Source organism: Micromesistius poutassou (genome assembly GCF_964030765.1).
Source record: "Micromesistius poutassou genome assembly, chromosome: 18".
Taxonomy (NCBI): domain Eukaryota; kingdom Metazoa; phylum Chordata; class Actinopteri; order Gadiformes; family Gadidae; genus Micromesistius; species Micromesistius poutassou.
Window position 1 is genome coordinate 3,277,381 of NC_140288.1, and position 26,475 is coordinate 3,303,855.

Here is a 26,475-nt window from a genome sequence, read left to right on the forward strand (position 1 = left end):
GTTTTATGAAGTTATCTACATTGGTAATTGGGGCAGCATTAGCTCAGGAGGTAGAGCGGGTTGGCTGGTAACCGCAAGGTTGCTGGTTCGATCCCCTCCTGACGAGTTGGCTGTTTGGTGTGTGAATGTGTGCCTGAATGGGTGAATGTCAGTCAACACTGTAAAGCGCTTTGGATAAAAGCGCTGTATAAATGAGGACCATTTACCATAGTTGATAGTTTCCATTTTCGGGGGGGGGGGGGTGTAATAACAGCTGATGAACGATGCGTAGAACGCCGTGTATGACGACACTCATTCTGCCTCAGCAGAAATCCGCAGGAGAGGGAGAGGTGGGGGAGGAGACGAACGAAGAGAAGGAGGGGGAGAAGAAAGAGGAGGGGAGAAGAAAGAGGAGGGGAAGAAGGATGAAGAGTCGGCCCAGTCAGCCCAGTCCAAGTGTGAAGATGAGTCCGAACCAACGAACCAGTCCACACCGGAGTCCCAGGGCCAGACGACCCCGCCCCCCACAGAGGTCAAAAGGTCAGCAACTCTTAATTATTAATCAAATAATGTGCAAACACAATGTCCTGAGCCCGGAGGGGAATTCCCTGCCCGAGCGATAATAACAGTCCACTAATCCTGCCTGCCGTTCAAATGAACATCTCTCCCTCCCCTCTCCTCCCTCTCTCTCCCCTCTCTCTCCCGTGGTCTACACGATGACCCAGCAGTCCAGCTGGGACCAAGGGAAAGAAGGCAGGAGGAAAGGAGAAGAAGATTGTCCCGGTCAGCTCCACAGAGACTAAACATGAGGTAGGCATTTTAGTCCGCAATGCTTTTATCATAATTACAACGTATTGTTAACTCACGGTCGGAGATCCATCTAGCTGGGTTGGTTCATCAGAGAGTAACCATGAGGTAGGCATTGTCGTCTGTATGATTGGATTATAATTTAAGTGTATTGTTAACTCGGGCCTGACCTCTATCTCTCTGCGTTATTAACTCATATTTTGAAAATTAATTTAAAAAAAATGGGGGGGTTAAATTAAAGTAGGTCTTTGCTGCTTTCTCCAACATCACTTATTATTTGGTTTTGATTGACTTGAATCATCAATCTAAATCGCAAAGCAGTAAAGTGGGTAGCAAACTTCCCAAGAAGTGGCTTCTATTGCGGAGACCAAAGAAGTCCTTCACAGACTAACTTGTTTTATCCCCAATGCGGTTCTGGTTTGGTCATTCAATGTTAGTTAGGACCAGTGAGGTCTCCATGGAGACGGGAGGTAAGAACCAAATAAAATCACCTCACCTCCACTTTAGGTTACCTGTGGAGATTTCGGCAAGTTACAAAATCTAACCCTAACAAAAAACAACAAACACCAAAAAAAAAAGCCTATATATATATTTTCAACATGGAATTTGCTGACAACTAAAACATAAAAAAATGAAAACATCAGTTGACTGGATATGGCATCTTCAAAATCATATCATAAATCATATATCATTCATTATGGTCAGTATTTTCTAAACACTACTGCTCAACGAATCATTGGCGTGTTTTCATCACACACACTGGACCAGAAGGATGGATGAATGGGCTGTATAATGAGCGATGGAGCGAGGTTGTATGGGCTGTATAATGAGTGACTGAGCGACCAGAAGGATGAATGGACTGTATAATTAATGAGCGGTGGAGCGACCAGGAGCGTGGTTGTATGGGCTGTATAATGAGCGATGGAGCGACCAGGAGTGATGGATGTGTGGGTGATGGATGTGTGGGTGATGGATGTGTGGGTGGGTGGGTGGGACGGTCGAGAACGCATTCCCCACATAAAACCCCTTCTGCAATGTCCTCCACAGAAGGACGGCATCATGCACTGCGTCACCTGCAACTACGAGTTCTCCACCAGGAACAAGCTGTTCGACCACCTCAAGACCACCGGCCATGCCACGCCCCTCTCCTCCTCTGGCTCCGCCCCCAAGAGCAAGAAGGAAAAGAAGAAAGCCAGATAACAGACGGTGCGCAGGAGCCGATGAGTGGTTTGACTTTTGCATGGATCCGGAAGATGGAAATTACCCTGAAGGGAAAACGGACGCACAGAGACATCTCGACAAGACGTATCGCGGCGAGTGCTCCGAGATGCTTTTAGTTTTTCCGCATGGCGGTGAGTGTTGTGCAATGTGTATTTAAGAGGGATTGGTTTTTCTGTACATCTACGTGTCCTTTATTAGAGATGACGCACTTCGTCCTACGTCAGAAAGTAAAGAGTCCTGAATGCAGGCTGAACCTTCTAGAAGGGTCATTTATCAGGCTGGTGGAGACCCGTTCCGGGAAAGGGGTTCGTTACATCTATTGGTCTCTTGCGTTGATTCGTGTGGCATTCAGAAATTGGAACAGAAAAAAACGATTCGGTCCGATAGATTCCGCTTCGTATTTTCCTTTTCCTGTCAACAATAGCAGGCTTTTTTTGGTTTGTTTTTTTCATCATTCACAGCATGTGACATGCCATATACATATTGGACAAAAACTTGCCCAAATCAAACCTCATTGTAATAAAATCTGGACTGTACATTAAAAATGGGTGGTCAATCCAAAGATTCATTGTGATATCAAATCCAAACATATCCGTGCCAGACGCCTGTATTCAAATCCAAAGATATACAATGAAAGTATAGAAGTGTACAATTTGTGAATCATAAAATGTGTTCCTACAGCCAGCTTCCAATTGTCATTTCAAAAACCAGCTACATTACATGGTTCATTCTTCATACAGTGTAATAATTGCCATCAAGATTAGTCTGGACTTAGGCTGGACTACAAAAGTAAAAAGAGTTACATTCAGACCCTGGAAACGCGTCGTGGGCTGAATGCACAGATTGTTCCGTGTCGAGTCGGGTTCCGTTCTTGCAGGCGTAGTATCTTTGGAGACGTGTCGCTATCGTCTGTCCATGTAGTTCTGGATGGATCTGTCGAAGACCGCCAGGAAGTAGTCCGCGTCGTCCTTGGTGACGCACATCGGCGGCTGGACCCTGAAGTTCTTTGGTCAAAATCACAACGATGATGATGATGAGGAGCAGCATTGGAAACGGTTAAAATGTAGTGTCCCCCCCAATGCATGCAGCCTACCGGTAGGCCTACTTTAAGACGCCCTTACCCCTCAGCTGCGTATTAACATACATCTAAAATTCACTTTTAATCAAAGAGACTTAAAACAGTGCTAAATGACATGACATTAAATATGATATTAATAAAACAAGGGTCTGCTGAATGACTTAGTTTGTTTTCGAGTGAGGGTCGGCTAAATGACTACATAGCAATAGAGTACGGGTCTCCTAAATGGCTAAACAGTAATAAAGTAAGCAGATTTATGACCTTATAGTAACCATAAGGGTCTGCTAAATGACTACATGGTAATAAAGTGAGGGTCTGCTAAATGACTACATGGTAAAGTAAGGGTCTGCTAAATTACTACAGAGTAATAAAGTGAGGGTCTGCTAAATGACTACATGGTAATAAAGTTAAGGTCTGCTAAATGACTACATGGTAATAAAGTTAGGGTCTGCTAAATGACTACATGGTAATAAAGTTAGGGTCTGCTAAATGACTACATGGTAATAAAGTTAGGGTCTGCTAAATGACTACATGGTAATAAAGTGAGGTCTGCTGTAGGACTAAACCGTATCAAAGTGGTACTCAACGGCGGTTCAGGGCTGCTCTCACCTGTCCGTACACGCCTCCCTTCCCTATGAGCACCCCCATGTCCTTGGTGTCCTCAAAGATGTCGTTCATGGCCGCGGGAGACAGAGGGGTTCTGCTCACCTAATGGGGCCATCAAGTGTTCACCAATGAACCATTCAGAAGACACAACACATCATACAACAGAGAGAAAACCACCACCACTATCATCCACCCCCCCCCCCCCCCCCCCCACACACACACACACTGTCACCAGGGTTACAGCATAACTCGTTTGCGTTTCGGAAGAAGAATCGCAAACCAGGAGGACACCTGTCAAAAGACCGCCATTTTCTCTTTCCTCCGCACGTGGAACAAACACGAGAGCGAGAGAGAGAGAGACGTGCGTCTTGCGTCACCTCTTCCCCGGGGGGGGAGATAGTCAGGCCCCCGGCCCCCGACCCTCACCTTGTCCTCCACCATCTCCACCCCGATCTGCAGGCCCTTGCCGCGGACGTCCCCGATGATCTCGTGCTTGTCGCGGAGCTTGGCGAGCTCCGTCAGGAGATAGGTGCCCACGACGAGGCTGTTCTGCTGCGTGCCGTCCTCTTCCATCACCTGTTGAGAGGAGCGGAGGGTGGGGGGGGGGTGTCATTTAAGAAACAAGTGTTGAAGAACTGTTCGTGGTTCACTGTTCCCTAGATTTCCATGTCCAACTTTTGCACTTAACTCCGGCAATTTTTAACCCCATTACGGATGCGCTCCCAGCCACTGGCTGTGCATCCGCGCGCATCCGTTCTGCTATCGGCTAGTAAGGGCTCTCTGGATATGTCAACGGGGTAATCTGCTGTGAGTGTTTACATGCAAAAACACAAAGTTTATACTGTTTCTCGACACTATTTGAGTTAAACGAGCACGGTGGTGTCTCGTAAGGAACCAACTCGTGTTACATGGGTCTTGGAATGGTTTTCTGAATGTGTTTAGATGCCCCAAAAGCGGATAAAGAGCTTGCGCCGGCAGCCAGTGCAGATCTCTGGCTTGGTCGAATCAATTTTCGTCTGGTTTTTAGCTTCCCTCAACATTGAGTGACCCTCAGGAAAACAATAACAGGGTTAAAAAAAAATCGCCGGAGTTCTCCTTTAATGCACTAAACGAAACAACACAATTTAAACCCACGTCCAGGACGGAGGAGGCGATGGAGCAGGCCATGGGGTTTCCTCCATACGTGTTGAAATGGGCCCCCTGGGTGAAGGCAGCAGCGATTTCTTGGGAGGAAAAAATGAGCAAAGATAAATCAGTTCTCGAGAGTCCGGATCTCTCCCACTGTACGATCGTCTCAATAGTGCTCATGCTAGTCAAGGTCGGGGTCAACACTCTATAGCATTATCCCTGTTTAAGATTCAGATGCAACCGGCCCACTCCTTCGACACATGAAGTGCATTGCACCGTCTCCATCGTTACACATTCACCTGCCCAGCAGATCAAAAGTCAAGAGTTTTACTTATTTACTTGTGTGTACTAATTGCTGGTGCAAACCATAGGGACCCCAATCACCATGGACACAGGAATGTATTTTGTAATAGTTATAATATTATATAGGCATAGTGCAAGCAATTTGCATAATACTAACTTTAGTATAAAATCGCTTGAGGTTCATGATGTCTGTGTAGTTGAAATCTTAAGATTTACCTATAATTATTATTATAATATAATTATATATTTACCCTCACCTTGACATCCAGGGCCATGTCTTTTATATGAGACTCAGTAAGAATACAGGAAAACATCCAAACACAACCGGGAACTAAAACCGCTCTTATTTTGAAACTCAAAAGAGTTTCACAATCAGAAGGAGGGCTTTTTCTGAAGGCTGGGTGGTTGTCGTGGTGCGCTCTCACCCGGTGTCGTCACAAGCGCCCCCATGGGGAAGCCGCCGGCGATGCCCTTTGCCATGGTCACTATATCAGGCAACACCTCGTGGCCTTGGAAGCCCCAGAAGTGGCTCCCGGTTCTTCCGAATCCAGTCTGGACCTGGTGGATGTCAAAACATTTCAAGTGCGCTTTAGTCGCTTTGTAACTGTTTGATTTGTGTGGTTAAAGGTGCTGTAGGTTGTACGGGAGTTGAGTCAAGCGCTTTTATTTGTGCGAGTGTTGGCACAGCCGTCCCTCAGCTATAAGCTAGTGTAATGCGCCGTGAGATCTGCTCTGAGTTGACTTACGCAGGCCTCAATCTGAATGATATACTGATCCCGGCTCATTTCTGACCAATCAGGGCATCTCTTGTGTGATTGGTTCTGGGAGTCCATCTTGCATGTCAATCACAGATGCGTGAACGCACACTTTAAAACATCTTGCTCTCTTTCGCCCTATTCTTCCCTCTCCCTTCACATCCCTCAAATCTGGGCTACAGCACCTTTAAACACATCTATTCAGCGGGCGTATTGACTGATAAGGGAATCAAAAAGTCAATGGCAAAGTAAACAAAATAGAAAATAAAATGGATGCAATGAAATGCAATGCTCAAATATTCAGCAATATGAAAAAGGGCGATCTTACATCGACCGTTTTTAAGATTCAGATAACCAGCACACTCCTACCACACGTGAAGTGCATTGTACGGTCTCCATCGTTACACATTCACCAACCCAGAAGATCGAAAGTCAAGAGCGGTAGTTTTACTCATTTACATGTTGTGTGTACTAATTGCTGCGGCAAAAAGACAACCACAGAGACCCCAGTCACCATGGACTAGGGATAAAACATAAAATAGATGCAGTTACATTGATGCTCAAATCTCCGATCTGAAAGAGGGCCGATATGAAATCACATGTACTGCAAAGTCAGAGGTGACGCGTCTCACCTCATCAGCGATGCAGACGCCTCCTTTCGCCCGCACCCTTTTGTAGGCCTGCTTCAGGTAGTCTTTGGGGTACTGTACCGCTCCTCCTACTCCCTGCACGGTGAAGTCCAAAAAAAACCCACAAACATGTAAATATTATGCAGAGAGCACATTATTTAAAAGGACGTTTAATGTACGCACTTAACGAACACACTTTATGAACGCACTTAATGTACTCACTTAATCTACGTTGTATTTATTCATAGTACTTGATTGTGTAGCATCCGCAGTAGCTAGCTATCACTGCTGTATACGGGGAATGGGTTAACCTAGCGATTGTTAGTACTTATATACATTATATTGATATATTGTTTCACTTCCTATGACAAATGTACTTATTGTAAGTCGCTTTGGATAAAAGCGTCTGCTAAATGCCCTGAATGTAAATGTAAGTTTAACGGTATGAATTATGGATTTGTACTGTAACATTGAGACCTATCAACATATAGCTGGTACCTGAATGGGCTCGGCAAAGAACGCAGCAACACGAGAAGGGAGGCTGGTGGCAAACGTCTCATCAAGTTGACCGATATACTTATCGTTGGCCATGCATTGACCTACACGCCACAGAGAGATAATGGGACACATACAATTCATTTTAAAACAAAATGTGGTTCATTTTTTTTCCAAAATAGAAAGAAACTTTATGTAGGACTTGGTTCAGTCCTCCTACACCCCCACGCCTGTCCACTAAGCTCTCTAACTGCCCTAATGGCATCTCTTCTCTGATTGGTTCTGGTGGCTTACTACTCCCTCACTGCGAGAGGCCCCTGCACCCCTACTCAACCTAACACTGGGTGTTTGTTGTCCTGGCTCCACGATGGTGGAACGATCAGGACAGCAGGAAACCTACACTTTTCATCGTCGACTGAAAACTCTGCAATGAACCGGTTTCCACTGACTTGTCTACACTTTTCCTTCTAACACGAGGCACTTGAAGCAGTTTGCTTATTTGATGAGTCATATGAACTTGCATGATTCTTGCAATTTCTCGGTTGTATCTTCATGGGTGAATGCCATTATTGTAAGCCACTTTGGATAAAAGCGTCAGCTAAATAAATGCAATGTAAAAGGACGAATAGGTCAATCTGGGATATTTTCTTGTTATTTTATCAATGCGGGTTCCTTCCATTGTTTTCAAATTATCAATTATCAATTGTCATTGAACTATTTTAGGACGGGTTAGAATTAGCGGTTGTTGTTAGCGGTGTACACTAAACTTCCAAGAAGTGTCTGTCAGTGACTGAGGGACCCTTCCAAACATGCCATTTCATTGAAAGTCAATCATCTACAGCGGGAGACTTTGACTGCCAACCAAACCGCCATGACTCAACACCTCGGCCACTAGCTCTGCCTTTGGAGCTGCTGTTCAGACCACAGTTCCCTACGATTTAACCCAAGATAAGGGGAATGGCTTTCCACACAGTGCCACGTGATCCTGTCCAACCAACCCACAAACCGGTGTAACACTAAAACCGCTACGGGTGGACCGTGGTCACCTCACCATACTCACCTCACCTCACCATACTACCTCACCCCACACCATACTACTTAATTTTTTTTTTGGAGAGAAGTTATGAATAAATGCATCATGTTTTCAAACTCTAAAAAAATAATCGTTTGAATAATCGAGATTTCAATATTAACCAAAATAATCGTGATTAGGATTTTTTTTTCCCATAACGGAGCAGCCCTAGGATGTTTGTTGAGGCTCATTCACTCTGATCAATAACGTACAACATGAAATAGACTGGGGGTTTTGCGTCAGCTGTGCGTTACCTTGAGGGCAATCGCAGGTCCGGACGGTCTGTACCGGGGAGTCCCGGCAGTGGCTGCCCCCCCAGGGCCCTCTGAACACATCAGGACACATGGTCTATTCAGTGGACAACAGAGGGCGTGTCAGCTGGAACCGCACACACATCACACCCGCGCAGCCATATACATGCAGCAAACTGTAGGCCTTTGAATATACCAGGGATTCATTCAAAACTCCATTATTTAGTATTTGGCGGATGTTTCCCCCCCCTTAAGAATTCAATTAGATGCAATTACATTTTATTTTTATAGCCCTTAATCACCATTACAGTCTCAAAGGGCTATATGGGGTTATAATAATAATGCGCAGGTTGGGTATCCTGTTCATGGATGCCGACAGTTAGAATGTGGATGTTGGGGCTCGAACCCACAACCTTTTAGCTGGGGGTCAAAACCACCCTAACCACTTATTCTACTTCCCCTCAGGATAACATAGTGACACTGTGTTGGTGATCTGTGTGGGGTTTGCTCATAGCTGCGTGAGTGCGGCGGGCACGTACGTACCGTGGTGCAGCCTCCGTTGGCGACGGGGTACTTGTACGCCGAGTTAGAGGTCAGCGCCATGGTTTGGGGGCTGCCTCCGTGGTACGACCCTCTGGAAGAGACAGGTGTGTCGTTGGTTTGTTCTCTTTTTTTTGATTGGTATTTATTCTCAAAATGTTAGCAAAACGCTGGCAGGATGAGATACAAGTGTTGCCAGGCTGATGTCACTTCTGACCAAACTTGGTGGTATGCAGTGACCGCGTCTTTAACTACTTCAGCCAATCAGAAACACGTATTGCCGGTCACCGGTGGTTTAACCAATGGCGCTGCGCATTGAACCTTTTCACAGCGGTATCGTCATGGTGGTAGGACAAACACAGGTGTCACTCATAACGCTAATTATGGGTCTGCCCCCTTTATGTACCAGGGCACTGGTCGTAGGCTTATCTCCACTGGTCTGGTCTGCTACACGTGCCCTGGTGCACAAAGTAGCAGACCCCTAATTAGTGTAATGACAGACAACTGTGTGTACCTGAAAAGGCTCTAGTGTGTTTAACTTATTGAAAAGAATTGGTCATTTCTATGTCAACATTGTGTATATTTTCTGCTAAATCTTAAATAAATTGCACTTTCTACATCTACAATGCTTTTTTTTTACTTTGGCTTTATTTTCTTTTACTTATCTATTTAATTGTATTATTTAATTTCATTGTATGACGATGTTTCTATGTGAAGCGCTTTGAGTCTGCCTGAACAGTGCTATATAAATAAAGTTGCCTTGCCTTGCCTACATGATCTCATTTATTCTCATTATGAAAAGTATGAAAGTAGTTGAATGAAACCACCTGAGGGTGATGATGTCATGGTTGCCCGTGTAAAGTCTGGCCATTAGCATAGCGAGGTCGTTGGCCTCTGAGCCGCTGTTGGTCAGGTAGACCACCTAAAGGAGCAAGAAGACCAATTATTATTCATCACATATTTTAATTTTGGTTGTTAGCATTTTATGTTTTATATCTTTATGTAGGTCATTATGGTTGGCGAAGAGATGAAGAGAAGAGAGGGTGACAATAATGTATTTTCAAAGTCTAATAAAAATACGGTTAAATTATTATTGTTATATATTTTCTTCCATAAACAGATCTAGTAAGGGGAAAGAAATGTAGCTTTGATTCCCAAAACGACAAAGGGCCAGCAGGCGCCTCTCACCTTGAGGGGGTCTGGGAGGAGAGAGGCTAGTTTCTCGCAGTACTCCTGCAGAGGGGGGGTGACGTAGATGCAGGTGGTGTGCCATAACCTCTTCATCTGCGCCACCGCGACAGCCGTCACCTTTCTGTTGGAAAACAGATACATGGAAGAATCGCTTAGCGGCTCTGCGCTCATTTACATTAAGGGTATTTCGCCTTTTTTTTTTGTTGTGTATAAGCATCATACAACACGTTGACACGCCGACGACGGAGTCAACCATGTCGGGTGAACAGCCTTGCTGTCGGGAGCCGTTAGGGTCAGGTGTCCTGCTCAGGGACACCGCGACACGAGGTGGAGCCCGGGATTGAACTGGCAACCTTCCGTTTACAAGTCAACCCGCTCTACCTTCTAAGCTCACCCTGCTTGTGCTGCTAGTCATTCCATCTTTTCTTCAACCTGCCTTCCCGTCTCACTGTCCTTGACACAATGTGTCTATACACACATACACAGTACACACACTAAAGGGCTCTTTATGGCCCCACGTTCACGCAAGGGGGCTACGGACCCCTTACGTCCTTGCGGACCCTCCTTGCGTCCACCGCAAAAGGGTCGGACGTGTGCCTCCCAAAAATTGTAACCTTCCATCGAGGCGACGCAGCCGCAAGGGGCTGTGATTGGTCCGCTCACTAAAACCCGACGCAGGACCGCAAACGTTCACGACTACGTCGACTACGTCTGCGTGGTCCTTGCGTTGAGTGAACGTGGGACCATAAAGAGCCCTTCACGTACACGATAAGTCTAATCGTGGAAGAGAACCAAACTAGCCACGGATGAGATCCCTCGGTCCCTTAAGGGTTCAAAGCGTCTGCTCAGTGCCTGAAACGAGTCACCAGTGTAAGGTTGAGGTGAGGGAGGAGAGCGGTGCGGTGGCGGTGTGGTCCTTACGGGTGGCAGTGTCCTACGCTGACGGTGGCCACCCCCGCGAAGAAGTCCAGGTAGCGCCTGCCGTCCACGTCCCACAGCCACTGCATGTGCCCCTGGTGGACGACCACGGGGCTCTTGTAGGAGGTCACCTTCATGGTCATGGGGTGGCAGTTGAGCTTGCGGATCTCCATCATGCGCTGCTTGGACATGCCCTGCAGAGAGAACGAGAACGAGAAAGAAAGAAAGAAAGAAAGAATGAGAGAGAAAGAGAGACCACGTGAATCATTTTTGTTGTTTTTTTGCCTACCCACACATGCAATGACACTCTCCACACTGTATAAGTCCACACACGAGTAACAGGTTCACTTATTAACCAGGTTCTCACTTGATATTCCAGAGGTTTGAAGTCACAGGGAGGCATTGGAGGAAGGTCATGTGACTTGTGTGCCGCTTTCTGACATGCTGCCCCTGTGGAAAGGCATTGCAGAAAAAGGTTATCTATTTGTTGCTTTTAATTCATTCATTTAACATCCCTTTCCACGCACAGCTCACATTTTGTAACATGTCATTCACTGTGTTTGCTATTAGTATATTATCAGATGTGCAGTTTAACGTGGTCATTGTGCACAGTGATTTATTTATGACAAGGCAAGGGTCATATATATAGTACAAAAACACAGTAGTTATAAGTAAGTAAATACAATTAAAAAGCAACACGACACCTACATGATGCATTTGGATTTTACATTTGCAGTAGTTTGCAGACTTCTGGCACTTTTCCAATAGTTTTAAGTTGATGTTTTAGCAAGCCTGAAACAACAAACATGGCGTAACTTACCACTGGCACGGTGGAATTTGGCCAAAGCGACCAAATTACAAGTTTTTGACATTCTACTACCAACATGTGGTACGCTTGTCAAGCGAGGGACAGCCTTCAGCATGCTGGCGGTAGGTTATTCTGCTTCTGTCCAGAGAGACAGGCTGCAGGTTCCTCCTCATTCCTCAACAGATAGAGCGATGATGGGCGGGAGCAATCCAGCCAATCACACCGCGACAACCATTATTTACGTTCACTTTAGTGTCAATCATAAACCCCCGTTTTTGGAAACATTAATAAAGTTCATTCACCCATTTTCAAAAGCACACTAAAGCAAAGCTTTCCTCTAATTAAAAAGATACATTGAGCTATAAGCGACTTTTTTTTTTTTTTACGGTAGGCACAAAGGCTGCATTCCAATTAGGTCAGGGAGCGACTGGGCCCCCATGTTTACACCGAATAGACCTCTGGAGATAATAAGTCCCGCCTCGGAGGCTCCGGTTGCCTCTGTCAATGTATATGGGAAACAACGTGGGGTTTTTTGAATGATCGTACTTGCATCACTCTCCTGCTAAGTGAGTTGAGTTTTTATTTTTTTTGTTTAAAGTCGCAATGTGTAACATTTGAACCAGCCCGTTCATATCTGCAGTCAATGCTGATCGATAGAGATCTCAATAATCAGCCAATAGCGCGCGAAGGGGGGGGGGGAATCTTGATTGGCTCCCGCAAAAACGTGTCGAAACTAGAAAGAAATGTATCGCCTTCTATAGTGTCTCTGGTATCGCTCTTCTCCAGACCCTTCTGCAGGGCGAACTCAAATCCGCCGGCAGAATGGGCGAGGGTACCCAGTCTACCCATAGACATAATAAAGATATAAAATATAAGATGTCTATGAGTCTACCCGCCTCCAGGAGAGGAGTCCATGCTAACGCTAACGCTAACCTCCATGTTGGCGAAGGCCGGCATGCTAATGACACTAGCCTGAACAGTGTTTGTCTCATTCGTTGAAGCAGCCGATTTAGATGTCAAGTAATTAAAATTAATTAATTAATTTAGATGGCAGAGTAATTACTATTTTTACTTTTTTTTTTAGTTACCTTACTTGGAAAAAAAAATCCGAATGCGTTTCTTCTGCTTATTGCGGGCCATGGTCAAACGAACGAACGTGAGACGAGTGGTGGAAGCACTTCCTGCACCTGCACTCTTATGCGCGAAATATTAGAATAATGTATCATGAGTTTATATCGTAACTACTGCACATACCTTTAAACCAATATAAAACACAGTAAACATGTAATGTATTTTTTTATTTATTATTATTATTATTTATTATTATTATATGTTACAGTAATCTGCCGATCGTTCTGCTTCGGAGTTCTATTTCCCATGAGGCCATTGGCCGTTGACTTTTCTTCGGTAAATACTTGAAAATCGTAAATTTTAACAAGTCAAATAAAGAAGTTAACATTTCCGAATAAAGTGCTTTAACGGTCCCCCTCCCCCAATCAAAAAAAAAAAAAAAAACCGTCACTGGAATAACCATCCGTGTGGAGGGGTATAAATACCAACCGAACGTCTGCGGTTTGTTGTAGTAAGTAGTGCTGCCACAGCTCGAGCGGTTGCATTGCTAAGGCCATGGTTACAAGAAATCGAGGAGTAACGTGGTGTCTGGCACTGCACCCGCTGGGCTGGGGGTTGTCCATGAGGCGCACATGGACAACAAGGCATTGGCCTGCTAGCTCGCCTTTTATACTAGCGTCACGTAAGTAGGGTAAGTTCCGCTATTCCCCCGACGGCCGTCTATGTGAACGACATATCCTGACATTGGTATCCTTAAAAAAAACATCCTGAAAAAATATATTTTTTATTTAAAAAAAAAGTATAAATAATGTAAATTACCTCACACTAAAGCAAAACTTTCCCCTAATTAAAAAAATACATTGAGCCATAAGCTATTTTTTTTATTTTTACGGGTAGGGCACAAAGGCTGCATTCCGATTAGTTCAGGGAGCGACGTGGGGCCCCTTGTTGCTATCCACCGAATTCCGTTACCCGGGGATCTTTTTATAACGGGGTACATGATATAGGCCTTGTCAGGCATGGGAGAGCTTTTCTTTTATTGGTTCTAACAACTTTCTGTGTGGCACTGGGTGTTTGAAAAGACAGCGATTAGTCACCTCCTATTTAGTATTCAGTTAACGCATAGTCTCAAAAACAACATGCAATTTACTAGGGCATCAGTAGCTGAAGCCAGCAGAGCAAAATAAGTTGTCAGTACGTGATGAGTAAAGTATGCCAGCCACAATGTTTGTGACCCAAATTGTGTTTTCATATTCCCAACAGAAAGATAAATGTGTGTGGGCGGTTCGGCGTGCAATGGATGCCATAAATACACAAGGTTATTACAGGTGGTACCTGAGACTTTATTCAAGAGCCTTCCTTGCTCATCCACTGTGTATGGTGGCCCAGAAGAAAAGTCGGGATCACAAGCAAAACTGTTTAATCAAGTAACATGAAAAAGTTAAAAACAAGGACATTGTGGAGAAGACATGCCTCTGTTATAGGTATGGACGGATTTCTGTTGGGCGAGGCTAAAGACTCCTACCAGTTTACCAAGTTCCCAGAGGGATGGCAAGATTGTATTTATTACAATTGTCCAACAATAATTACCCTGTGTAGTTACAGTAGAGCACAGTTAAAAATCGGTGTGGGCAAAACATCTGAAAATTCAGAGGAATCCAGTTAGCGGTTATCCGGTAATCCACCGACTGTATAAATTGTTTCAGTCTGACCCTCTGGATAGGCAGTGAGTTGATGCTTACCAAAGCGTGATCGTCCGAAGAGTGGAAATATCACCCCCATCGCCAAGACCACCCTGGGGGACAGAGCCATCGCCGCCCCTACCCTCTGGAACGCCCTCCCTCTGGCCATCCGAAACGCCGATACACTACTTTCATCCAAAAGTCAACTTAAGACCCATCTCTTCAGGACCACATACAACATCTGACAAATCATCCTCCGCCATCTTCCACCCTCTCTCTCTCTTAATGTGTTTGTCTGTTGTTGTGGTGTTGTTTATTTTCCTTTTGTTTGAGTGTCTGTACTGTCTGTATGTATTCCTTTTTTGTAAAGGGTCTTTAGAGTATTTAGAGAAGTGCTGTAAAAAACGGATCTATTATTATTATTATTATTATTATTATGTACCCCATAAGTCCACTAGCGACAGGGGGAAGGGGCCCTAGGTCGACCCTGGTGTGATGGATGACCGGGACAATGCAGGAGGAACCACACCTTTGAGTCACATATTTGGACTTTTTATTAGTGATTACAAATGTCAATGGATTCTATCATTTCTTCCACACCGACATATAGAAAAATGTGAAAGCAAGCTTGTCGTCAGCGGATGAATTATATTATATACACAGTACAATCAGTAGTCACATTACATTCAAAACCACATAATTTAGCAAAATAATGATTCTTTAATAAATAAATATTTTTATGAAATCATGAAGTCTTTTTTTTTTAAATGAAAGTAGATTGCTCCGGAATAAATTAAATTAAATCAAATCAACGAAAAAAATGAAAAGAAAACCGATAAAAACATATGAAAGAATATATACAACGACGCAATTGCCTTGTGTGTCGACCTACTGGGAGCAGATCCATTCGTAGTCCTTAAGTGGAAACCTCACTGTGGGTCTTAGCTAGCTCAGGGGGCTGCCCCGGCCAGCTCGCGGGGCTCCACTAGCACCTAGCGCGTGGGCATCATGGCCACCGCCGTGTCCACGTACCCGTTGGCTGCGAGGATCACGTCCCCCTGCCGCGACACGGCAGTGGGCAGACCCACAGAGGGCTTGCCGGTCCCCATCATCTGGCTCTGAACAGCCGACAAAGAGTTCTTCTCTTGCACGTCAGAAGGGTACTCCTCCTCCTCCTCCTCCTCCTCCTCCTCCTCCTGCTGCCCTTCCTCCCCCACCACCACCACCACCTCTGTCTCTGCGTCCACGGATCTCTGCAGCAGGAGCACGTCGCCACAGTTCAGCCCTTTCACCCGGCTGTAGTCCTCCTCCCCCCGGGCCGAGCACAGGGGCCGCAGCACCATCATGTTCTCCCGATTCACCCGCTGCACCTCCACGTACTCCGTGGCCCGGGGGGAGGAGGGGGAGCGGGAGCCGGGCTGGGCCGGCGTCTTCCCTCCCCCCTGCCGTCGATGCTGCTTGGGCTCCAGGCTCTGGATTCTGCTCTCGCTGCGGGAGTACGGCTGCCGGTGAAGCCGCTCCTCCCGGGCGCCGAGGCCCGAGGGGGAGGGTGCGGTCACGGCGGTCGGCGGCGGCGGAGGGAAGGAGGGGACGGAGGAGCAGTGCAGCCCGGCCGCCCGGCCCGGCGCGCCGCCGGGGTCCAGCGCCTTGGAGCCGGCGTAATCGTCCGGCGGCGTGAAGACGGACGGCCACGTCTTCACCCGTCCCGCCGTCATTTCTTGGTCTTCGTCCTCCTCCTCCTTCTTGTTGCTCTCCCAGCTCCCCCTCCTCTCCCACCGTTGCTTCCCCCTAGCACTCCTCCCCACCGCCTCCCCGTCCTCCTCCTCCTCCTCCTTCACCGCGTCCCCTTCCCCACACTTCTCCGTCAGGAGCATGTGGCTATCGCAGCTGCCGTGGCCGGAGTCGCTGTCGGACGGGGAGTTGGGCGACTTCCCGCCCTTGGTGGCGGTGGCGGTGGCGGTGGCGGTGGCGTCGGCCAGCAGGAGCTCCTGGTCGTCGCGGCCGCTGACCTCCAGGTACACCAGCAGGTCTTCGTAGTTGGGGTGGGACACGGCGGGGAGGCCCGGGACCACCAGGGCATTGAAAAACTCCTCCGATCTGCCGTTCTGGAGGAGGGAGTGGGGGGTGGAGGAAAGGTCGAACGACAGAAAGACAGAGAGAGAGAGAGTGAGTGCCATTAGCAACAACAACAAAATGATGTTTAACAACCCTTTGGATTTAATTCTCATGTTTAGCTTTTTTCGTGAGTCATAAAAAACAGAGCTACGATCAATACATCGATACATCGTGAGAACCACCAATTTACCTTCAAGAGCTGTATGTCCAAGCCTCTTATCTTTGGCCCTGGAACCGGAGGGAAAAGGCAATGCTTCACACTTGAAGTTGGGAGAAAAAGACAAAAACACATACGCATGAGTACAATGTTCTCCTTAGAATCCATTCCCCGAGCAGCCTGACTGCTTGTGAACTGTGAGGGTGAGTCGTTTTTTTATTTTTTACTGTTAAATAAAAAATGAAACATGTTGTTGAATTGTTGAATTGTCGTGACATGGCTGTTCTCGCTCACCTGCGGCTTTTCACGTTCAGGATCCAGGTGAGGATGAGGAAGATGAGGGCCGAGAAGAACGCAATGATGATCCACATGGAGCTCTCCTGAGGAAGGGCTGAAACACACGCACACACGCAAACACACAGTTAATGGTGCAGGATTTTCCATCGTCTTAGGTTTCCGGGCATTGTTTCATTATATTTACTATACTATTCAGCACATGTTTTTTATCCAAAAGGTCCCACAGTGAATCTTTTTTTGTAGATCATCGTCATTCCGGAGCAGGTAGGGCTTAGGCCTCGACATTGGGATTTGAATCCAGAACCATTTCAGCTGGGAGTAAAACACCCAAGACTCGAAAACTAGACTGCATCAGCGTTAAACTGCGATCCCCAATACCTGCAGCCTACCTGCAGGTGCCCCCTCCCCCGGCATGGTGCCTGACCCCTGACCTGCTTCTCAACAACAACACGTATGTGAATTCAGTGTCAGTTCGCTTTGGATAAGAGCGCCCGGGTCCACCAGTGGGCTGCTGGTCCTTACCATACGGGGCGGTGACGTTGACAGAGGGGCTCCACTCGCTCCAGAAGCCGTGGATGGGCTTACAGCGCACCTGGATCAGGTAGGTCCCACCTGAACGCAGGCTGAAGATGTTGAACATCTTCTGCTGCCCGGCAAAGTGCTCCTATGGGGTTAAAGAGAGACCGCAGAACGCATATCCAGTTAAACGGCAAATACTGCATCTGCGTTTTATTGCGTGATGAGGAAAAATCGATATTATAGAGCATATATACGAAACTTTTTATAATGCGTACCACCTCAGAAAATATTTGTCCCTCCAAGTACCACCATGATGAGATGACGATGACGATTTTATAAAATAGAACAATGCAGTAGCGGAGGCCGGCCCTATTCAACGCAGGAGGCACATTCATGCCTTTAAAAATAATAATAATGTTTTGTTAACTGTTCTGTTCTGTACTGTTTTGTACCAGCTGTACAAACTCTTTCACACAGCTCTCATACAATGGGGAAAGGGGCCGCCAAACCCACACACACACACACACACACACACACACACACACACAAAGTGACAACATTAACAATAACAACTGTATTTCATTCAAACACACGCACAGCCTTCTCTGAAATTGCAAGGTCAGGGTCGCTGTGTTGCGAATTCCTTGGGCATTTCAGAGGGTTCGATGCTGAACAGGGTTTCTCATCCAGTTGTTCGCTTCGGCCGTCACTGGGAAACAGTCGCGCAATGCTGTTATTATAGACGTACACCTCAGCTTCCTCTTAAACGCTCAGGCCACTAGACTATCAATAATGAGCCGTAGTATAACGTGAGTTCAACGGAAAGCATCTATGGTTGGGTGTTGGGTGACTTGGGCCGTACTGAATCGGACTGCGGGGGGAAAAGGAGTCAGGAGACCTGCGGTAGCCAAAGCATTCAGACTGGGTACCCCCCAGCCCATTCTGCCTGTGATTTGAATTCGCCCTGCAGCAGGGCCCTGGAGAAGAGCGATACATTTCTTTCTGCTTCTGATGCGTTTTTTTACAGGAGCCAATCGCCAAGATGGCTTCTCCCCCTGGGCGCGCTATTGGCTGGTTTAACACAATGACGACAGGGAAGTGACGGCAAGCAGCCAATTGCGGACAAAGTCAGTTGAACTAGGCCCCCGTTGATCACGCCTCTTGTGCTGCAGAAAATGACAGCAGCCTCCCCAGACCCAACGTGCGATCTACGATTGAGCTTGGGTCTGGGGAGGGCTGCTGTCATTTTGGTCCGGCAATTGGTCTGGCAATAGCCAGGCTGCAAAGCTTTAGGACACAACAGACACATCAAACACAACAGGTCATAGATCACCTCCCACTCCGCCCCGTCCAGCCGGGCGCGCAGCTGGTAGATGAGCGTGATCCAGCCGGAGCGTGTGTCGGCCTTGCGGGGGGGCTCCCACGACACCCGGAAGAAGGTCCCGTCCTTGTCCTCCAGCACGACCACCGTCAAGTTCTCCGGGGTGTGGGGCTGGACTGGGGGGGGGGGGGGGGACACAGTAGGGGGACACAGTGAGACAGCGTGGGGGGGGGACACAGTGAGACAGCGTGGGGGGGGGGCAGTGAGACAGAGTGGGGCGACAGAGTAGGGGGACACAGTGTGAGAGTAGGGGATGGAGCAGAGTGTCATGCATAAACACAAAAGTAAAAGCAACATCAAAACACGAGCTGGTTTGCAAAGAACTATAAAGGGGTTTAGGGCTTTTAGGGGTCAACCTGGACTCAGTTGAGTAACCAAGGCTCATCTCTGGGGTTGGCAAGAGGTGTAAATGAGTAACACACGGATGTCCCCCAGAATGTAGGCCTTCGTTGACTCTGCAAGATAATGCTTAAACTTCCTTTAACGACGCAGGAGCAAGTACTCTGATTGGTCCGCTAACTAAAAGCCGACGGAGAACCAAAACAGGTTCACGACTCTGCAAAGTGTCTGCGCGGTCATTGCGTTGCGTCGACGTGGGACCATAACTAAGCCTTAAGCCAGTGTGAGACAGGAGGGGGACAAAAAGGGGGACAGTGTGTGAGATACAGGCAATGTGTTGCACGGGGGACTTGACTTGACTGTGATTATTATGAGAACATTTCTCATAGTGTAATAGTGTTTTGTATACTTCACAATATCAACATAACAATGTTAATATTGTTACTGTCTGTGAATGTTACTGTCATAAACAACAAATGATTAAATCAAATGTCAGTTAATCGTCTCTGTTTCAAGGCCAAACTTATTTGTTGGATGTTTAGTAAATGTTTATAAAGTTCAAAACTACGTAAGGCTAGAGAACTTTTTGAATGCGTCCATCTCTTCAGACAACACCATTCAGTTGGTTATGGCAACAAGCGCATGGCGATTCAAGACAAACCAAGCCTCAACGTTTGAGTGGACATCCACTGATCCTTGAGGCTATTTCCACACTGAGCCGGCTATATAGAAGACAATGCCGGCCTCACGGCGCTGCGTCGAGGAGGCTAAACGTTTATGTGGAGTGTGTGTTGCTGACGGCTGGTTTAAGCAGCCTCATCCAAGCCGAGTCAAGCTGATTTGACTGAGTGGGGCTGCTTCAACCAGCCATCAACCACACACACACCACAGTAAATATAATAGTTCTATGTAAGATGGATGGCGTATAATTGCGATGTGGTGCAGACAACAACGGCCAGCTAAAGTGGACCGGTCATGGGTGTGTGTGTCCCGCGACCGTGTGGCAGGACATGATTGGCTGGACAGTGTGTCGCCAAACAAGAAAACCGCACACCGGTGGGTGTGTGTGTGTGTGTGTGTGTGTGTGTGTGTGTGTGTTATGAGATCGCTCACCGATATAGGCCACGTCTACGACCACCGGCTCCGAGAAGTTGCTGCCGTGGGCGTTGGTGGCCGCCACGGTGATGTTGTAGTTCACCCAGATGGACGTGTTGTTTTTGTTGAAGTAACACGAGTTCGCCCCCGCAGTGCGGTAGTCGGGGCACGCGTACACCACGTCGGAACTGTGGGGGGGGGAAAAAAACAGAAAATGGAATGAAGTTAATTCACTGTTTCGGTTGTGTGTTTGCGGGAAGAGAACAATTTCTCCGCGTGGATTCATTTTTGGGAGAATTAGTAAGTGAGTGAAGTTTGATCGGAAAATGGCGCGCCAAGGAAATACAAGATGGTGTGCGTTTAATTACGACGGCTTATTGGGGAGCGAATGTCACGTTACGTTAAGTCGAGTCGTCGCCTGAATTTCACAATTCGTAAATTGTACATTTTTCATGTTGCAATATAATAAATGATTTACTTGTTAATTGTTTTTACGTCTCTATGTTTACACTCTGGAGGACCACCCGACAAACCATTCCGGAACTATTCTCCACAACAACAACAACAACAAACAAAAAACGAAATCTGCGCCAACACAGAGCGGACGTGTGACCGGGGAGTGTGAGTCACTGACCTCTCCTTGAGGTAGTACAGAGCGTAGGCGGTCCGCTGGGGGTCGTCCCCGTCGCTGGGGGCCCACCAGCAGGTGAAGGTCTCCTTGTCCCGGGACAGGCAGCTGGTCAGAGTGGGCCTCCCGGGGGGGCTGTAGTCTGGGGTAGCGGCCACCAGGTGGAAGGCAAGGGGGAGGAGAATGGATGATTGATAAGCCACTGACGTATTATTACACATGTCACGGGGGGGGGGGGATGTCAACAAAAAAAAGTCAGGACCATTTAGGATGGAAAGAATTACTTTTTCCGTGATGTCATGTTATCTATTCAGGTTTTAGATTACGGTATTTTGGTATATGTATGTTGTTGAATTTGACCTAAAAAAAAAAGACCCCAACTTTGTAACATGGTCAAATGAAAATTGTACTCCAGAAACACTGGGATGACAGCTGTGACTAACATTACATTTAACCTACAATATATTGTCAGATTGTAGATTAGAGCCTATTTTAGTCTGTAGGATGGCCTTCTACTATCACCAAAAGGGCCAAGCATGGCTCCAGTCCACTATCATAGGTTCCTGACCTTCAGTCTATCGTTAGGGTGATAAACACCCTGTGTTTCGTTACCCGTGTCGCTGGTGGCCATTGTCACCAGCGTCAGGAAAAACAGCACGGCCCTGACTGCTCTCCCCATCGTGGTGCCGTTTCACACTGTGAAAAAAGAGAAACAAGGTGTTGGGTTTAGGAACACGAGAGTACCTGAAATGGTAACGCCTCCTGTTGATGGCAACACAACGATTTGTGGTGGTTGATACTCAACCCGAGGTGTGTGGTCACAATAAGAAAGAGGACAAACTCAAACAAAGAGGAAATTGGGACTTTAATTGTCAATCGATTTGTTATAGGTGATGATAACGTTTATAATTGTATTATGTTAGTATAACATTGTCAGTGCTCTGTCCTGCTATAGATATCAATATAATTAAATCTGAACAAAACCATATAAGGTCCTTACAGGTTACTACTTATAATACATGTCCTACTTTTCACAGTTAATACCATAAGTAATTTTGTATCATAATAGACAGGCAAAGAAAATGTAATGCAATACTTGTCGAACTGAGTGAAATTGGCCTGAGGAATTGAATACAGCAAGATCACTTCCCCTTGTATACACTACTAAGGATTAATCAAAACCTCAATCTCTCTAGCCCCACTCTCTCGTCCCCCCTCACCCTCTCTCTCTCTCCCCTCCCTCCCTCTCTCACTTGTCTCTCCCTCCCCTCTTTTCTCACTCACCTCTCTCTCCTTTCTCCTGCTCTCCCTCTATCTATCCCTCTCTCTCACTCCTTCCTTACATCCTTCTCTCTCTCTCTCTCTCTCTCTCTCTGTCCCTCTCCTTCCCTCCCTCCCGCTCTCCCTCTCTCGCCCCACCAGCTGGACTGTCCACTAAGCCCTGAAATCAGGGCTTAGTGGACGACAGAAGGCAATACAGTAGGAGGAGGAGGATCCTGGCCGGCCTAACCCCCTGCTGGCTGTGGTGCGTGGCTCTAAGTTCTGACCTCGGATCTGTGGATCTGCTCACGCGGCGACGCACCACGTGAGCGATCCACAGACTGCTACGTTTTCCAGAGCCCATGCCATGGGTAAGAAAAGGACTTCAGATCCCCCGAGAGAGTGAGAGATAACGGGGGAGAATGAGGAGATGGTGAAGGAGAGAGAGGTGGATAGACTTGTTGAGTTTAAGGGGAGGTGAAAGTAAGGGGGAGAGGGGGACGGGGATAGAGACGTCACTAGTCGACTGGCCCCGCTGCTTGTCTCACTCGTCTTACTTAATGGGGGTTTTAGATCGTTGTTATGAGTGTCCGTTGACACGGATTTAACCCCGGGGACCCGCTCTAATCCCAATCAAGCTTGCCTTAGGTGCTCAGGGTTGCAGAATACCAGGGGTGCAGAATGCCATATGAGCATGATGATGAACACCCTCAACCCACACACAATCCACGGGTAGTTAGAGGTATAGTGAAACGTGTGATTTCTGGGCATATTCTTTGATAACATTTGAGAAGCGTTACATTTCCCTTCATGACATTCTGCCTTCATTCCTGCCGTACAGAACCGTCCACCTAAAGTACCGCATGGTGTTGTTATGGTCTATTATTTTGTAATACTCTCAAAACAACTACTCATGCAAGTGCAAAATAAAATGAGCAAAGGGAGGATAGCAGACAGTCAACAGTTGAGATTTTGACCGTGGACTCTGTGTGGATGTTGAAGTCACAGAAGTACCAGGGTACCAGGGGGAACAGGTGTTCAAAATGAGGACATCTCATTCCTTCAAGAATTCCCTGAGAGCTCAGCAATGTTCAATTCAACCAAGTTGTAAGTTACAGTGATTTAAGAGAAGAAGGAGTGAAGTGATGCAAGGGGAAGAGAGAACATTTCCATTTGGGGGGGATTAGCAAAACCAAGCTAGGAGATTAGCAAAACCATCTAAACTGAATCCTTAACTGTGTAAATAATAAGTACTCTTAAACGTACACTAGTTTTAAGATTAATTCAACCCTATGTGCAAGTTAACTTAGCTTACACAACCCTAGGTCACAACCGAATATGATGGAATATAACAACTGACCGTACCTGACACAGGGCAATTTACTGGATTTAAAAATGTCTAAATCCAGTAAACCAAAGCAGAGCAGGACACTATACTAGATTGCTGTCCAGTAACAACACAAGAACAAACTTCAATTATATGAGGTCTACTAACACCACTAAAGCAGCATGCAGACAACGTTTTAACATAACTGCGACCCTTCTGAAGGGTGTTAAAAAAGACAATATGAAGCTATGAGCTGTGTGTTGTATTTGTGCTATATGACTCAACGATTGATTATCAACTAATCTTATCAGCACTAAACTTCAAAAAGATCCGGGTATAATTTCACTATTCATATCAGATCAACAGGTCCAATCAAAGATACAATAGCCTATAATAAAACATTGTCAACTCAACACATGCACATTGTTCTTCAACCTTGGCAGATTTACAGAACACAATTCACAAACTGACAATATGGTACAATATGGTTATATTGCTTAGTTTATACAAATATGACTCACTAAAAGTGATCTTGCCGAATAAGACTGGTCAGGTTATAGACTATTCTTTAAACTTTTATTGGAATGCAGAGCATAGCGTTAGCCTAGCAATATGTGATCCACTGACAATTCTACTTAACTGGCTAATTGAAGGAGGCCCCGAAGGATAAATCATTGAACTTGGTTCAAAATGCTGACCGTACAGTAAGAGAAGCTCGGTTTTCATTTGGGATTGTTTTATTTTGTTGTGTCATGTGGTCTTATTACTTGTCTTGTTGTCTAAATCCCCTTGCTGACAAAATCAGTGGTTCCCAACCTTTGACTTGAGGTTTACCACAACATTTTCATCAATACCTCTCTGAGGAAGAACTTATATTCAAAGGGTCAAAACATGTAAACACACATGCAGAGGATGAGCAAAGAGTGACACAGTTATAACTGGAAGAAGGCCATGGCCAGTGGGAAACAGTGGAGGGAAAATATGCTTATGCAACGCTGCTTATGCCCCCAGTGTGTTTATTTTGTAAACACAAATCAATGGTAATCATTGCAATGGGAAACTTATGACAGAATGCACAAACTACCACCATTTTATAAATAAGCCATAATACTATATTCACTGAACAATGTTCAACCTTTTTTTCAAAACAATTATATTATTGTAATGAGTCTTTCAAGAATCAAATGTGACGTCCCCCCCTGCAGTACCCTCGTGCACCACCAGCGGTACGCGTACCACAGGTTGAACGAGGAAGCACCATTCTAGAGGAGCCAGAAGTCTAGTAGAGGAAGCACCATTCTAGAGGAGCCAGAAGTCTAGTAGAGGAAGCACCATTCTAGAGGAGCCAGAAGTCTAGTAGAGGAAGCACCATTCTAGAGGAAGCGGCAATCTAGAGGAAGTGGCAATCTAGAGGAAGGCAAGTCGGACGACTAGCCTTCATTTCAACATCACGATGATCTGATAATTGGCCTTAGGGTTGAAGCGCAGGATTAGCTCTCTCTGAATATAGCCATCTTACATAACCAATGGCCCCTGGGAATAAGCTGCTAAGCTGAGAATGTGCGGGTACAGAGAGATGCAAACGTTTATTAAAAAAGGCTTGTAAACAGTATATGCATGGTAAAAAAACATTGCTTTCTTATAGGACAAGAAAAAACAACATAAGTCGATGAAAGCCAATGTTTGTATTCTTTAATATACTGTATAATAAGTATAATATATATACAATATGTATAATATACGTTTCCCGCCAAATTTGTAATAATATTTAGGCATTTCCAATTTTTTTTAGATCCCCTGCACTTGCCAGCCCTACTTGGTATTTTGGTTGTCTGATTATACACAAAACATATATCTAAGCTAACCTGAACAATTTTCAACAATGTCTTAATTGCAGTAGACAGAAATCATTAATTGGCAGGCTATCTTGTTTTTTAGTAGTCCTTCTATTCCATTAGTCGATGAACCTAGGCAGAATTTCTTTAGCACATAGGGCGTCTGCTTCAAAGGGAGATGCATCGCCATGTCACTCAAGCCATGTCACTTAAGCCATGTTGCCAAGTAAGAGTTCAAAACATTTCCAACGACAAACAACATCCTTATTATTTGTTATTACATCCTTCTTATTATTCACAAGAATTGTATAAACTATCTGTCAAGGAAACCACAAGCAATGTGGAAGTCGCAGAGGGTGAAAACCAACACCGAGAAGGGCATAAAACACAAGCTGCACCCAAAAATCAACCTTCAATCTTACAGTTTAACAAATGAATCGGACATCAAAAGGTGTGACTGATTGTTGTTTGAGAATAGCAGGAGAAATACCCCCAAAAAATAAAAAGGGCAAAAATATGAATCTTCCAATCACTACAGTGATATCAATAGGAATAAAATGGGCAGTTTAGAAATCGATATAATGTAATTGAACATAAACTGCTCATCAACTTCAAGCTCTATGTAATTGACACTGTGGTTGGCATGAACATATCACTTTCTTTCATAATTTTAAATCAAACTCACACTAATCAACTTGTTTCCAAATGTCCTATCCGTTTCCATCAATTGTTCCCCGAATCAGGGCCTTGACAATAACAATCAAGTAGGATTACAAACATGAGACTGAATGAGAAGGCTTACCTGTGCTCTGATCCAACTAACTACAAACACTTCTCTGTATCCAGAAAACCGGTTTGATCACTGGCATAGCAGTCCCCTGTTGTTGCCACAACTGCATCTTCCCAAGGTCAGTGTGTATATAAACCAACATAAAGATCTGTTCATGTAATAGATGTGCTTGTCACTGTACAACTCATTTAATTTCTG

General features: G+C 45.8%; 3 protein-coding genes across 3 annotated transcripts in view; 1 reads left to right on the plus strand and 2 right to left on the minus strand.

Annotated features, from left to right (window-relative positions):
* The window catches only part of dnajc21 (DnaJ heat shock protein family (Hsp40) member C21), a 5,744-nt gene extending 3,620 nt beyond the window's left edge, over nucleotides 1-2,124 (plus strand). The window contains 4 exon segments of the mRNA XM_084483249.1: nucleotides 260-374; nucleotides 377-519; nucleotides 705-789; nucleotides 1,834-2,124. Of these exon segments, the coding sequence (XP_084339375.1) occupies nucleotides 260-374; nucleotides 377-519; nucleotides 705-789; nucleotides 1,834-1,986 (496 nt within the window). The 3' untranslated portion in view covers nucleotides 1,987-2,124.
* Nucleotides 2,125-2,598: 474 nt separating this feature from the next.
* On the minus strand, nucleotides 2,599-11,925 carry agxt2 (alanine--glyoxylate aminotransferase 2). The gene is made up of 14 exons (XM_084483047.1): nucleotides 11,794-11,925; nucleotides 11,341-11,423; nucleotides 10,977-11,167; nucleotides 10,053-10,176; nucleotides 9,692-9,786; nucleotides 8,868-8,958; nucleotides 8,328-8,421; nucleotides 7,005-7,105; nucleotides 6,510-6,602; nucleotides 5,548-5,680; nucleotides 4,826-4,914; nucleotides 4,118-4,267; nucleotides 3,695-3,793; nucleotides 2,599-3,011 (listed from the first exon to the last, which is right to left on the minus strand). The coding sequence occupies exons 1-14, from the start codon at nucleotides 11,894-11,896 to the stop codon at nucleotides 2,910-2,912; spliced, it is 1,548 nt and encodes a 515-aa protein (XP_084339173.1). The 5' UTR covers nucleotides 11,897-11,925; the 3' UTR covers nucleotides 2,599-2,909.
* Nucleotides 11,926-15,526: 3,601 nt separating this feature from the next.
* On the minus strand, nucleotides 15,527-21,744 carry prlra (prolactin receptor a; the record flags this gene model as incomplete). Its single annotated transcript, XM_084483250.1, has 8 exons — nucleotides 15,527-16,639; nucleotides 16,840-16,909; nucleotides 17,101-17,197; nucleotides 17,626-17,767; nucleotides 18,956-19,119; nucleotides 20,456-20,625; nucleotides 21,072-21,207; nucleotides 21,678-21,744. The coding sequence occupies 8 exons, from the start codon at nucleotides 21,742-21,744 to the stop codon at nucleotides 15,527-15,529; spliced, it is 1,959 nt and encodes a 652-aa protein (XP_084339376.1).
* Between the last annotated feature and the right edge of the window lie 4,731 nt (nucleotides 21,745-26,475).

Coding starts and splice junctions, on each gene's coding strand:
- agxt2 (XM_084483047.1), bottom strand. CDS start 11,896: ATGCTGAAGGCTGTCCCTCGCTTGACAAGCGTACCACATGTTGGTAGT. Junction 10,177..10,976: donor AGCGTAGGACACTGCCACCC/GTAAGGACCACA, acceptor GTTTTCCAACAG/AAAGGTGACGGCTGTCGCGG. Junction 8,959..9,691: donor CATGACATCATCACCCTCAG/GTGGTTTCATTC, acceptor TGTCTCTTCCAG/AGGGTCGTACCACGGAGGCA.